Source organism: Chrysochloris asiatica, unplaced genomic scaffold (assembly GCF_000296735.1).
Source record: "Chrysochloris asiatica unplaced genomic scaffold, ChrAsi1.0 scaffold00004, whole genome shotgun sequence".
NCBI lineage: Eukaryota > Metazoa > Chordata > Mammalia > Afrosoricida > Chrysochloridae > Chrysochloris > Chrysochloris asiatica.
In genome coordinates, this window is record NW_006408522.1 from 24,184,589 (window position 1) to 24,198,312 (window position 13,724).

At 38.3% G+C, this 13,724-nt stretch overlaps 1 protein-coding gene across 1 annotated transcript in view; it reads left to right on the plus strand.

Annotated features, from left to right (window-relative positions):
- ATP8B4 (ATPase, class I, type 8B, member 4) overlaps positions 1-13,724 on the plus strand; it is a 266,323-nt gene that overhangs the window by 186,526 nt on the left and 66,073 nt on the right. Inside the window, exon 16 of the mRNA XM_006831865.1 lies at positions 3,942-4,057. Within this exon, the coding sequence (XP_006831928.1) occupies positions 3,942-4,057 (116 nt within the window). The remainder of the gene's footprint in view (positions 1-3,941; positions 4,058-13,724) is intronic.

Sequence of the window (13,724 nt, forward strand, 5' to 3'; positions counted from 1 at the left end):
CACAAGACCTTTTTAAAGTGTTGAAGAGCAAAGATGTCAGCTTGAGGACTAAGGTGCGCCTGACCCAAGCCATGGTATTTTCAATAACCCCATATTCATGTGAAAGCTGGACAGTGAATAAGGAAGATCATAGAAGAATTGATGCTTTTGAGTTATGGTATTGGAGGAGAAAATTGAAAGTGCCATGGGCTGCCAAAAGAAAAAAGAGATCCGTTTTGAAAGAAGTGCAGCCAGAAAGCTCCTTGGAGACCAAGATGGCCAAACTTCGTCTGTCATACTTTGGACATATTGTCAGGAGGGAGCAGTCACTGGAGAAGGATATCATGTTTGGTAAGGTGGAGGGTCAGAGAAAGAGAGGAAGACCTCCCAACGAGATGGATTGGCCAAGTGGCAGCATGGATGGACTCAAGCATGGCAATAGTAGTGAGGTTGGCCCAGGATTGGGCAGTGTTTTGTTCTGCACTGCATAAAGTCGCTATGAGTCAGTACTGACTCAATGGTACTTAGTATCAACAACAGTGACAACAACAAATCCTTCAAAACACCAATATTAAAAAGATACCCCAAATGCAACCAAACACTCTGCTCTTAAATCTATAATAATCCCATGGGACAAAGTAGAATTGCTCTCTAGGGTTTCCAAGGCTGTAATCTTTATGGAAGCAGACTGCCATGTCTTTGTCCTATGAAGAGGCTTGTGGGTTTGAACTGCCAGTCTTTAGGTTAGAGGTGAACACTTGACCATTGCATAACAAGGTCCATTTAAAGTATAAGCAATGGAATAAAATTCTATAAATGAAAAAAACACGATCTTTTCCCTGTCTGGCCATATATTACCTTGGCTATTGAAAGATCATTTTCATAGTTCTAATTCAAACTGTTACATTCTGTTTTAATTAATGTTTAAAAGACTAGCTCCTGAAATGACTGGGATTTTATTAACTCTAACAGAAATTAACAGAAGTCTTAGATGGAAAAGAGACATAAAACTTATTGAGCTGCTAAAGGAAATGTTTAGTGAATAAACTCTAACAGGATTCCATAAAATTGGATTTATAAAAACTCAAATTTAAAGGGTTAATGCTGATTTAAGGATGAAAACTCTTAATTGAATCCGAAAATTGTAGAGCTGAAAAGTTCTTAGAAGTTAGACTGTTTACACATGTAAACTTTTCACATGTAAAAAGTTTGTACAAATCACAACCAGTTCATGATTTCCCGAGACCAGTGGTTCTCAATGTGGACCAGGGGCATTGAAGGGTTTTCAGGGGTCTCACATTGACATGGAGTTCTGGTGTGGTACTGTGGGTTTGCTGGACTTCAGCGTTGGTTTGAACCACAATGTTGGTGGTTCAAGCTCTCCAGTTGCCCCTCAGAAAACATATAAAGAGTAGTTATGGATCAAAACCAACTCAATGGCACTTAACAGCAACAACATGACAAAAATGTTTTTATAATAGTATCAAGGAGCTATTTGTCTTTTTCACCTTCATTTTCTCAAGAGTGTACAATGGATTTCTCCAGAGTTCACATAACAAGTGGTATCACAAAAGACTAAATACAGAAGTAGATTTAAGAATTATCTTCTGGTAGCGTAGTGGCTCTAGTAGTGTAGTGTAGTGGTTACGAATTGGGCTGTGAACCGCAAGGTCAGCAGTTCAAAACTACCAGCAGTTCCACGGGAGAAAGATGAGGCGTTCTGCTCCTGTAAAGATTTACAGCCTCGGAAACCCTGTGCAGGGTTGCTATGGGTCGGAACCGACTCCACGGCACGTAACAACAACAACAAAGCGTAGTGGCTACAAATTGGGCTGTAAACCACAAGGTCAGCAATTTGAAACTACCAGCTGTTCCGCGGGAGAAAGATGAGACTTTCTGCTCCCGTAAATATTTACAGCCTTGGAAACCATGTACAGGGTCTTTATGAGTCGGAACTGACTTCACGGCACATAACAACAACAAGATAGAAATTAAAGAAATGTTTAAACGTTCACTCAAAGCACCATAAAAAAGATTTTAAAAAGAAAGAAAGAAACGTGTCCATGTAAAAATGCTACTTACTCGCTAAATTTTTGTTTTAGAAAATATCATTTTTTCATAGAAATGATATTTCTGTTAATCTGTAATGTTTATTATTATAATAGTGATAATATTTTCATTTAATGCTATAATAATATCAATATAGTAAGGTATCTCAGTTTCATTTTCTACTATGGTAAATATTTACAGATACAACCAGAATATCTGAAAACTGATTATCTTAGGCTGGTATATAATCAGCAGCCATAGAGCAGGCACATTGAGAAACATGGACTATGCATCCTCACTGGAATGATAACCGCAAGGTCGGCTGTTCAAAGACACCAAACTCTCTTGGAAATCCTATACAGGGTCGCTGTGAGTTAGAACCGACATGACAGCTCACAACAACAGGAGTACATAAAAGGAGTCCTGGTGTGAAGCTACAGGCTAAACATTGGATTGCTAATTGCAAGATCAGTGGTTCAAGTGTACCAGCAGCTCCTCAGAAGCCCAATGCAGGGTGGCTATGAGTTGGAACTGACTCGAGGGCATTTAACAACAACAAGGGTGAAAAGTAACTTATTGTACTTTGCTATTTATATTCCTTTAAATCCAGCTCAAAATTCTGTATCCCATTAAATCAATAGTAGCAAATATTTATCTTCATCTGTTTTGAGGCATTCTATTTTTAGAGTAAAGACATAAACGAGTGGACTTTGACTCACTTGATGAAGCCTATGAGAGTCAGAGACCATGAAATTGTGACCCAGGCATTTGTCTTACATTTTAGGCAGTTCCTGGGAAGAAATACACTCCTGTGTCATTTATTAAATACCTACCATGTGCCAGGATGTAAAGTCAAGCTAACAAATTTAAGCCAAGTGTCTTGAGGCCTCCTTCCCCTACCCTAGTGGCTGTAACCTTTGGAAGTGGATCACCAAGATAACCATTTGTACCACCCAGGGACTCCTTGAGTGTCCTGTGGTTTTAAAAAAGGATTTGTCTGACAGCAATATATGGGTGGATTGGAGGTGAGGGGAGTCAGCTAAGGCTGTCACTCCCAAACATGGGGTACAGGTTAAAATTACTCTATTAATCTGAACTTTTAGTGGGAAGTAGTTGTAATCTTTATTTTTTTCACAGTCAACCCCCTGTGTGAAGTTTTCTTACCGACAGAATGTGACCAAGAATGAACCAACAAGAATGGCTGGGCTTTTCAAAACAAGTAAAGGAAGCAAAGAAATACGTCAGCAATGGTTGAGAATTAAGGCAAAAACTGGCTTTGAATGGCTAGAATTCCATATGGAGATGATTTATAATAGCAGCAGGCCTTGAATTTCACACCAGGAGACAGGCAAAGAAAGCTCTCAATTCTGTTCAATACAGAGACCTAATTTGAATGTATCAACCCTTCAAAAACAGTGGTAGTGGTGGTTATGTGCTGTGGAGTATTTCCGACTCATAGCAACCCTGTGTAGGGTTTCTGAGGCTATAAATCTTTAAGGGAATAGTAAACCTCATCGTTCTTTCACGGAACCACTGGTAGTTTCGAACTGCTGACCTTGAGATTAGCTGCCCAACTCATAACCACTGTGCTACCAGAGCTCCTTCAAAAACAATAGGTAATAATCAATAATAGGGAGGTCTTATGCATCAGAATGCAAATACTTGTTTCCAAGTTTAGGAATTCAAAGGATTCCAGTAGAATATGGAATATTTTTAAGCTAATAAAACAGTAATAAAGTCAAGGAACTTAGGTTGTGATCTTTTAACCACAGGCGATGAACATTTTATTGCTGGCTAAGACATTCTTCCCCTTTCCAAATTGCCTGCCTGGAACCCTGGAAGAATCTAATTTTGATGGATTTCATTTATGACAATATAATTTTCCTTTTTTTAAAATTTTTATTTCCTTTCAGTTCGAAACCCAGAAGGGCAGATAAAGCTTTATTCCAAAGGAGCAGATACTATTCTGTTTGAAAAACTTCATCCTTCCAATGAAGACCTTCTGTCTTTGACGTCAGACCATCTCAGTGTAAGTTTCTCCATCTGAAGGTTAGCATGATGACCTTTTGGCCATTTGCTATGGTCATACCTTGTTTAAAAAATATCAGCAAAAGGATCTGAGTCCTGATATAGAAAGCATCTGAAGAGTAATTCCATAGATAACTATGCCAATGGATGGATGCCTGGAAACTGGCAGGCAGCCACAGTCCTTGCCCTGCTGGGAGTCTGGTTGATCTTACCACAGGTAGATTAACACACAGCAAGCAGCTGAGAAGTAGCCACTGTGTGTGGACTGGGTCCAAGAGTAAGACTCAGAGGTGCGTAGGGACCATCTAGTAGACCTACGACTGCTTGGGGCTGCCCCGTGCTAGACTGGTTCTTGGAAGATGAGCATGAGGGCTGCAGCTTCTTAGGTTCTGATGTTTTGAACACTGCCTGAATCTCTTATGATTGTACCCGGTGCATAGTTTTGGGTTCTATTGAGGAAGTTAGGGGAAAATAGTCTTTAATCGCCTTATTTCTCCAAGGGTCCTTGTATTCAGGCCATTATATGCATGATTATGAGTCCCTTGTGACTCTGGCAGTAAGTTGAAACTACTGAATTTAACAGTCTTGGTGTGGCGCTGTGGGTTAATGTGCCAGACTGCAAAGCTGTTTGAACTGCAAGGTCAGCGGTTCAAGCTCACCAGCTGCTCCTAGGAAACCCTATACAGGGTCGCTATGGGTCAGAACCGACTTGACGGCACTTAGCAACAGCCTAGTTTTTTTTTTTCCCCCAGAAGCTTTCTGAAAGGAACAGGGGATGACCTTTGGCACTCTTCTGGTTTTTCAAGAGAGTCTATGAATTAAATGTGAACACTACCTGTTTTAAACATGTGATTCATATGTGTCCGTAGTATTGGGAGATTCTGTTTAACACAATGTGAACTTTTAAGGGCAACTTGTCAAACCTCTCATTTCCTCATGAGTTCTCTCCTTTAAAAAAATTATTGAGGATTCATGTTCTTTGTCAGGCCCTGTATTTAATACAAAACATTCTCTGAATCTTTAAAACACAAACAAATAAAATAAATAAATAAAACCCTCTGCTTAACTTTAAGCTTAAAGAATGATGGTTTAGTAATATTGGTTACAAACATAGTTATTGTTTCTGTCTTCCCAATAGAGCATTCTTGATTTTCTTTTAATCTATTCCAGAAGGTTTGCATGGTCTTTTTAAATTTTTCTTTCTTTCTCTTCTTGTCCCCTCTTCCCCACTTTATTATTTTATTTTATTTTTTATGAGAACAACATTGGAATCATAAGTATTTGATTTTTGTTATTGCTCAAATACCAAAGCCCTGGACTTTCATATTTTCTTCTTTTACCTTAAAGTATAGGATGGCTAACTTGGGTCTTTTTATATTTCTATGCAAAGAAAGAAAGCAATACAGTGTATTTTTCAGGGAATATCAATTTGCTTTGCCCTTTTTCTTTATCTACTTTATTCTTTAATACTTTATACTTTATTTTCTCTATTTGAGGGTTTAAAATTTGTATTTTATTATTGGTTTTTGAATTATTTACTGATAGGAAAAGACCTTGCTCAAATGCTCACTTAGGATTGAATTTGTGTTACATGCAATAATTAAATAACTTAAATCATCTGTCCCCTTTTGTAATGTTCTCTTAGAGCTGGTTCACTGCTGTGCAGAACAGAGAGGAAGCCACAGGCAATGCCCAGCGGGGCTGCAAGTTAAAGGCAAAGAAGTGTTTATGTGGGTTAAGATGACAAAGGATTATTACAAGGCAGTAACTAGATTTTCAGATCAGTAGGGGACCCAGTAGTGGTCTTGGAAGGCAGGGTTTGTGAAATATGATTGTAATATCTAAAGTGCTAACAACTGCTAAGGAAGTACTTTTGTCTAATTTTTCTTCTGATCTCTCTGGGCTAAACCATATCATTGCAGTGTGTAGTGAATTTTCTTCCCATTTACCTAATTCAGGTGTGACACAGTTCATCTTCATAAACCTATGTCTGTACCATAAGCCAAAATGTAACAGATGAGATTCCATTAATGGTACTGTCCAAAGGAGCAGAAATCACACTGTAAAAGCACACAGAATATTTTTATTACTGCCTCCAAATAATCTACACACAGTTCTAGCTATTGTGGATGTGTAAGAGACTTAATAATTACCAGTCTCCTTTTTTTCCTCTTTTCTTTCTACTAGAAAGATAAAACTCCAAAAGTATTTTTGTGCTTGGTTGTTAACTGAAAGGCTGGTAGTTTGAACAACCAGCCAATACATGGAACAAAACCTAGAATCTGTTGCTGTAAAGATCCTGCCTAAGAAACCCTATGTGGCACTTCTACTCTACTCTAGAGGGCCCCTATATTATTGTTAGGTGCTTTGGAATCAGTTTTGATTCAGAGTAACGTATACACAACAGAAGGATGGTTTAGGGTTGTGAGTTTTAAACAAATCTATGGCATACAGCAACAGCAGTAAAGGCATATGGTGCCCCAACCACTTCAACCAACTATGAAATTCTATCTCCGTAAGACATAGTTTTGAACAACTATTATTGTTAAAATAAAATTTTCATATAGAAAATAAAGAAACTGAGAGAACAAATAAGATGGTGGCTCAGGTAATAGTGCAGTGAAGAGCTCCATCAGCAATAATACGGAATACCAGACCAAGTAGGCTCAGGGGATGGTGTCAGAACTCTGAACCTCATATAAAGGAATATTTAGAAGCTCAGAGGGTTTACAGCTAGGGCAATCTGTAGCAGAAGCAAGAAATCCATTGCTTTCTAACTCAAGATGTTCAGCTGCTACCAGAGCTGCCATCTTGGTTGAGACAAAGCGGGGAAAGGATCAGAACAGCCACAGATGCCTGACAGAACTGCAGAGATAAAAGTCTGGACATTTTTTTTTTGTATCTGTTCATTGGTCTCTCTCCGTCTGTGCACCTCCATTCTGGTGACTAGAAAGGATACCTGAGCAAATGGACATCCTCCCCCACTCCCGGAGGGTTCTACTACGCACATGCACATATCTCTTCAAAATTTAAAGTGACAGTTTGCACTTAAAACCAAACAGCAGTGCAAAATGGCCATAGCTGGCCCTGAATTGTTTATCACTTGGTAAAAGGCCTGAATAGGGATTGTGGAGTGGGACAGGCAGACTAAAAGGGAAATAGGCCAAAAATTAAATCCTGAGTTACATTACAATGACCAACAGTGGTGTCTAGAAATTTCTCAGGAAGAAGAGTGAAAAGGGAAGCCCATCTCATAATCACATCTACCTGGAGGCAATCAGAAAGAATAATAAGTACCAAAATACATACCCATCTAAGTATTAAGGCCACAGATAACTCCTGAATATGCCCCAAAAACAGAAACAGATGACCATATCAGCACATGTCCAGAAACGAGATAAAGTGACTGAGAAAAATGAGCTGGAAGTAGACCTACACTCCATACTGGAAGATGGGTAGGCTTTGGAAATGCCTGAGAAGGAATTCAGAAAAATGATTATATAAAATGTTTCAAAACTATACAATGGAGTTGAGAAATAAAGAAGTCAGAAAAATGCTACAGGAACAATCAAATAAGATAGATACAACATTGGAAACAATTCAAAACCTACAGGAAGAGGTCCAAACGATTAATAATAGAATATCAGAAATAGACAATACACTGAAAGGGCAAAGGAATAGAATTGAAGAGATAGAAACCAGAAATAGGGAGCTAGAAGATAAATCTCTCAACACTACTAAGATAGAAGAGCAAGCACAAAAAAGAATAAAAAAATCTGAAGAGGGGCTAAATTCATGTTGGACAACATGAAGAGGAATAACTTAAGAAACATCAGCATTCCGAACAGGAAGAATCAGACAAGTCCACAGAGGAGACAGTTCAAGAGCCTCTGGAAGAAAATTTCCCTAACATCCTGAAAAGCAAAAAGATAAGCATTCAAGAAGCTCGATGAACCCCAAGAAGGATGGACCCTAAAAGAAAATCACCAAGCCATATAATAATCAAGCTCTCCAAAATCAAAGATAAGGACAGAATCCTGAAAGCAGCTAGGGGAAAGAGAAGTGTAACATACAAAGGCAAGCAAATCAGATTAAGCTCAGATCTCTCAACAGAAACTGTGCAGACAAAGAGGCAATGTAGAGACATATATAAAACCCTGAAAGAAAAAAAAAAAAACTGCCACCCAAGAATCCTCTATCCAGAAAAGCTGTCCTTCAAATAGGATAGTGTAATCAAAACATTACAGGATAAACAGAAGCTAAGGGATTTTGCCAAAGCCAACCCTGCGATGAAAAACATCCTAAAGGAAGTTCTGTGGACTGAGAACCAACAAGAACAGACAACAACCAGAGAATGATGTTTGTGGCAGCATCACCCTGAACTCAATCCACAAATGGAAGAGTCAAGAACAGGGGATTTGGGAGGTCAGTCTATGATCAAAATAATCACAATGTGAAAGAAGGTAAACACAGAGGAACAGAGATCGAGGCGGTGAGAAGGTCAGATAGATTACAGGATAAAATAGACTGTCTTAAATGGAAGGAAGAGTTAATGGAATATAAGGTAACCACAACAGTGGGGTTGGAGTGGGGGGGTTTAGTTCAGGTGTTGGAGAGGGCAAAACAAGAAGAGGGAGGAGGCAGAAGAACAAGATAGATAGAGGAACACTGAGACAGGTTTGCATGGCCTAAGTGGAACAGAGGGAAATAATGATGCATGCTCAAACTTAGAACAACAGGGCTCTGTGATACAGGGGTCTAGGCATAGTTTGAAGAGGAGAAATAATACTAATATGCTTGACTGTCTTATGAATATTGGTTTCCCTTTCCTACTATTGTAAAATAGATAATTGAGTGGGATAGAAAAGAATGTTGGGAAATATGATTACAGAAAATTTGTAAGCCCTTCTTCAGCCTATAACTGATTGGAATACCTAAAAGGGGATCTAGAACTTGCCCAGTGAAACAGGCCTCTTGGAGAGCCTTTGCAGAGTATAGGACCTTAGGTGGAATCCTGAGTCCAATCCAGGACCTTATGAGGTGGGACATTCCCACTAGAAAGGACAAACACCTACCTGGAACAGCTAAAGTGACAAAGAAAGATCATCAGGAAAAACCCAAAACAAAAATGTCAGCATGACTGGGTGCTACAAGAAAAAGCAAGCTGTATGCCAGGAAGCTATCAAGGCAAGTAATCAAGTTCCTTCAGGACAAACTCTCCTCTAAGACTGAAACTCAAAGGGAACACATGAACAAGCATGTAAACTTGCTGGAGACCACATTAGTCTACTGGTGTGTGGAAGAGGGGGAAAGGCAGCAATGAAGAAACGGGCAGATTTCAACCACAGTCCACTGACTCCTGTTGACCTGGAGATGAGAGAGAGAAGAGGAAGGGCTGGTTAGTCCAAAGTGTGATAAGACCTGGGGACACTTGAATGCATGGGCATGGACATAGCAACAGAGGGCTAGAGTTGACAGTGAAGCATCCAACTGATATAAAGTGAGGGGAGATACACAAGAACACCCAAACTTGCAGACAGTACCCATTTGACCTAGCCTCAATGGCTTGATAATCATAACTCCAGTGGATTATATATATATAAATATATATATATATATTTCTTTTGGATAAAGGAAACAAGGGTAAATTGCTACAATTTGATGAACCTGACCTATACTCATGGAGGTAGTAACTCTAAATACCAACAGAGAGGGAAGTAGTCTTCACATCAAGTATCAATGCTAACCCCTCTGTACACAGGGTAGATAGGGACAGGCAACTTAGACACTGGCTACTTAAAATGAGTGGGCGATAAAGGCACAAAGTGACTGGCTTACAAGGATTCAAGAGGGAGTTTATTTTAAGAGTATGAGGATGAAGAAAGAATCCCCACTTAATAGTTTTAATCTTGTCTAGATGGGTCTGGTAAAAAGAGACGGGAATAAGATTCAATAATGAACAATCGTTATCATGACTAATTGCAACTGTCACAATTGTAAAGGTAGAAGTTTTGTAACAGAAACGGGAGTGGCTAATCTTACAGTCCAGAAACGGAGGACCCTAAGACCATCAAGGGAGAAGAGCACAAGCAGAATTTGGGACCTTATCTAGAGAAGCAGCAACACCAGAGATGAAGGCAGAGATGGAGTCATGGGAAGGGGAGCAGCTGAGAACTCTAGATTCACGGGAAGAGAGGGTCTAAGAGCTGGTGGCCAGGAGGCAGACTTGCAAAATGTGCCCTTTGGAGGTGTAAATGATTATATATGCCTGTGTTGTTTTTGTTGTTGTTGTTTTTAAAGCTAAAGAGAATAGCGAGAAATACTGTCAACTGATGGTACATGGAGGGGATTATAATCATTGTAATGAAATAAGGTGTATGATTTGTTGAATGTAAAACTGATGATCTGCCCTGTAAACTGTCACTCAATACACAATAAAAACCTTAAATAAAAAAAAAAAAAAGAAAAGAAAAGACACTATACAGAGGACTCCAGAAAAATGGAAAGAAACCTCCAGTTGTAGCCTTACTTCCCAGAAGAAACCACTTATATTAGCTTCTCATTCTGTCTCTTTTCCCTTATTATGTTGTAACCTTGAGTAATATGCTTACATTTCTATAATCTGATTAATGCTAATTTATTCAATTGTTATTTAATTTTAACATTTTAATAGAAAATTTCAAGTAGATATAAAAGGAGACATATTTCTGAGCTCCAATAATTATGAATATTTTGCCAATTCTGTTGTATCTAACCCATCTAGAATTTATTATTTTTAAGTGAACTATTTTAAAGCAAATTCTTTCACTTATAATACTTCTGTGATTTATCAATCTGAAGTAATAGTTTTCAATACTCTACTTTGAAGGATATGGCATTAGCAGAATGATGTTGTTGTTAAGTGCCATTGAGTCGGTTCCAACCCATAGATATCGTGCATCTGGTTTCTGATGAGCAGTTTGTGAGCTTGAACCACTGACCTTGCAGTTCAAACCAACTTTGCAGTCCAGCGCATTAACCCACAGAACCACACCAGGATACTCTCCCATTTTTGTACTACCTACGCTTCTCATGTTTTATCTGGTGTGGCGCTATAGGATAATCACTGGACTGCAAATCACAAGGTTGACAGTTCAAGTCCACCAGCTGCTCCTTGGAAACCTTATGTAAGGTCACTATGAGTCGGAACTAACCCAATAGCACTTAACAACCACAACAATACTTCTCATGTTCTATCCTTATATTATTTTTACTTTGTTAAAGCTTTTAACATGTACACTCTATTCTGTAACTTCAGTATTTTGTTATAAGTTAATTCTAAATATATGTTGTTGTGCTTGTTAAGTGTCATCGAGTCAGCTCCAAATCATAGTGACCCTGTTTAGGGTTTCTCAGGTTTTAAATCTTGAAGGGAGTAGAAAGTCTCATCTTTCTCCATGGAGCAGCAGACCGACTTGAACCTTAGACTTTGTGGTTCACAGTCCAGCAATTAACATATGGAACCACTGTAAAAACAGCGTGTATCATGCCACTGCTATTCATTGAAAAATAATCACAAGGTTGAATTCACAAAACAGAAAATATAATTCTGTTTCTCACCCTTTACCATCTCAGTCTATATGCCATGCCCCATGGGCTTTCTTCTACTTTTATGTCTAGCCTCTTTACTTTTTCTAAGTGGTACTCGGCTTGTAGTCCTGGTGTGGCATTGTAGGATAAGCCCTCGTCTACAAGGTCGGTTTGAACCACAAGGTTAGCAGTTCAAACTCACCAGTTGTTCCTTGGAAACTCTACACAGGGTCACTATGAATTGAACCATCTCAGCGGCACTAAACAACATGTGCTATTTGATATTCTTTTATTCGTTTTGCTCTAGTACATCATTGAGTTCCAAGTGGAATCTATGGTTGGTACATTTTCTGAATCTTTGCAAATCCAAAAATGTTCTTGTTTTGACATTACATTTGCTCAATGTCTGACTGAGTATAGAATCCATGCAATTAACCATTATCTCTTAGAACTTTAAAGTTACTACTTGTTGGTCTTCTAAGTGTTGAAAGATGCTGATGAGAAGTCTGATATCAATTTGAATCACATTCCTCTGCGATGCTCTGTTTTTTCTTTTGGAAATGTTTAAAGGATTTTCTTTTCTTTATCACTGGAATGCTGAAAGTTTCTCAAGATCTATGGAGGTGTAGTAATCTTTACATTCATCCTGCCTAGCACTTTTCTTTTGATATGAAGACATGAATCTTTCTTTAAAACAGAGAAAAATTTCTACTGTCTCTTAAATGGTTTCCTCTCTTACATTGTCTCTTTTCTTTGTTTCTGGAATTCCTATTAGACAGATAATTGATTTCCCGGATTGATCCATCATGTTACTCATTTTTCTCATATTTTCCATCTCTTTGCTTTTTTGCTTGAAATATTTGAGAAAAGGGGAGGGAAAGTTGGGATGGGTTTGACAGGCCCAGATGTACCAAGATCAGTTATTTAATTAATTATCTTGTAGCTTTTTCCTGGGATAATTCCAGCTATTGTATTTGTTATTTCCAAGCTTGGACCATCTCCAGTGTGCTCCCATGAGAAGATAACTCTTCTCTGGAATTTTGGGTTGCGGTTTTCCCTGTGCTATTATCACTGTCAATTAGACCTCATATCATCTCCTAACTTTCTCAAACTGTGTGACTTCTTTCTTTCTTTATAGAATGCTTATGACTTCATTTAAAAAATCTATTCCTTAATTTCATGGAACTTTGGGAAAAAGAGAAACGGGATGTGTGTACTCACTTTACTAGATTAAATCTAAAAGCTCCAATTAATTTTTGTTAAAAATTGAAAATTTAATGATGAAAAATATACTGATCACAAATGGACAAAATTCTCCACTATGCTGATAGAAAGGAGTACTTTGATTTTCATCGAACTACGTTCAGAAGTTTGTATGTATCATATTCCATCTATAATATTTTTCTCTTTTATAGTAGGTTTTGCTTATATTATAAGTTTTAAACATCTTTATTGAGGGCAAGTAAAAAAGGTGTTACTACTATCAATCCATTTCATCCGGGTAGATTTCAAACAAAATGTATTTAAACATACCATTGTGATCAGAGGATGGCTGCAGACAAGTTCTCTCAGTAACACACTTTTCTTAGTCACATTTGTTGTTAGGTGACATTGAGTCGTTATCGACTCAGAGTGACCTCATGCACAAATAGAATGAAACACTGCCCGATCCTGGGCCAACCTCACAATTATTACCACGCTTGAGCCCATTGATGTTGCCATTTTGCCAATCCATCTCTCTGGGGGTCTTCCTCTTCTTATCTGACCCTCCACCTTACCAAACATGATATCCTTCTCCAGAGACTGGTCCCTTTTGTCTTAAGGTAGTCCATAGAAGAATCCATGCTTTTGAGTTATGGTGTTAGAGGAGAATATTGGAAGTGCCATGGGCTGCCAAAAGAACCAATAGATCTGTGTTGGAAGAAGTGCAGCCAGAGTGCTCCTTGGAGGCCAGGATGGCCAAACTTCATTTTAGTCACATTAGAGTTATTTTAAAATGCCATAAAAGGATAGTTTTGTGTTATGAAATAAAAACAATTTTGATATATGGGCTAACATAAAATTTTAAACAAAACTCAAGTAGGCATCTCCTCAAATCA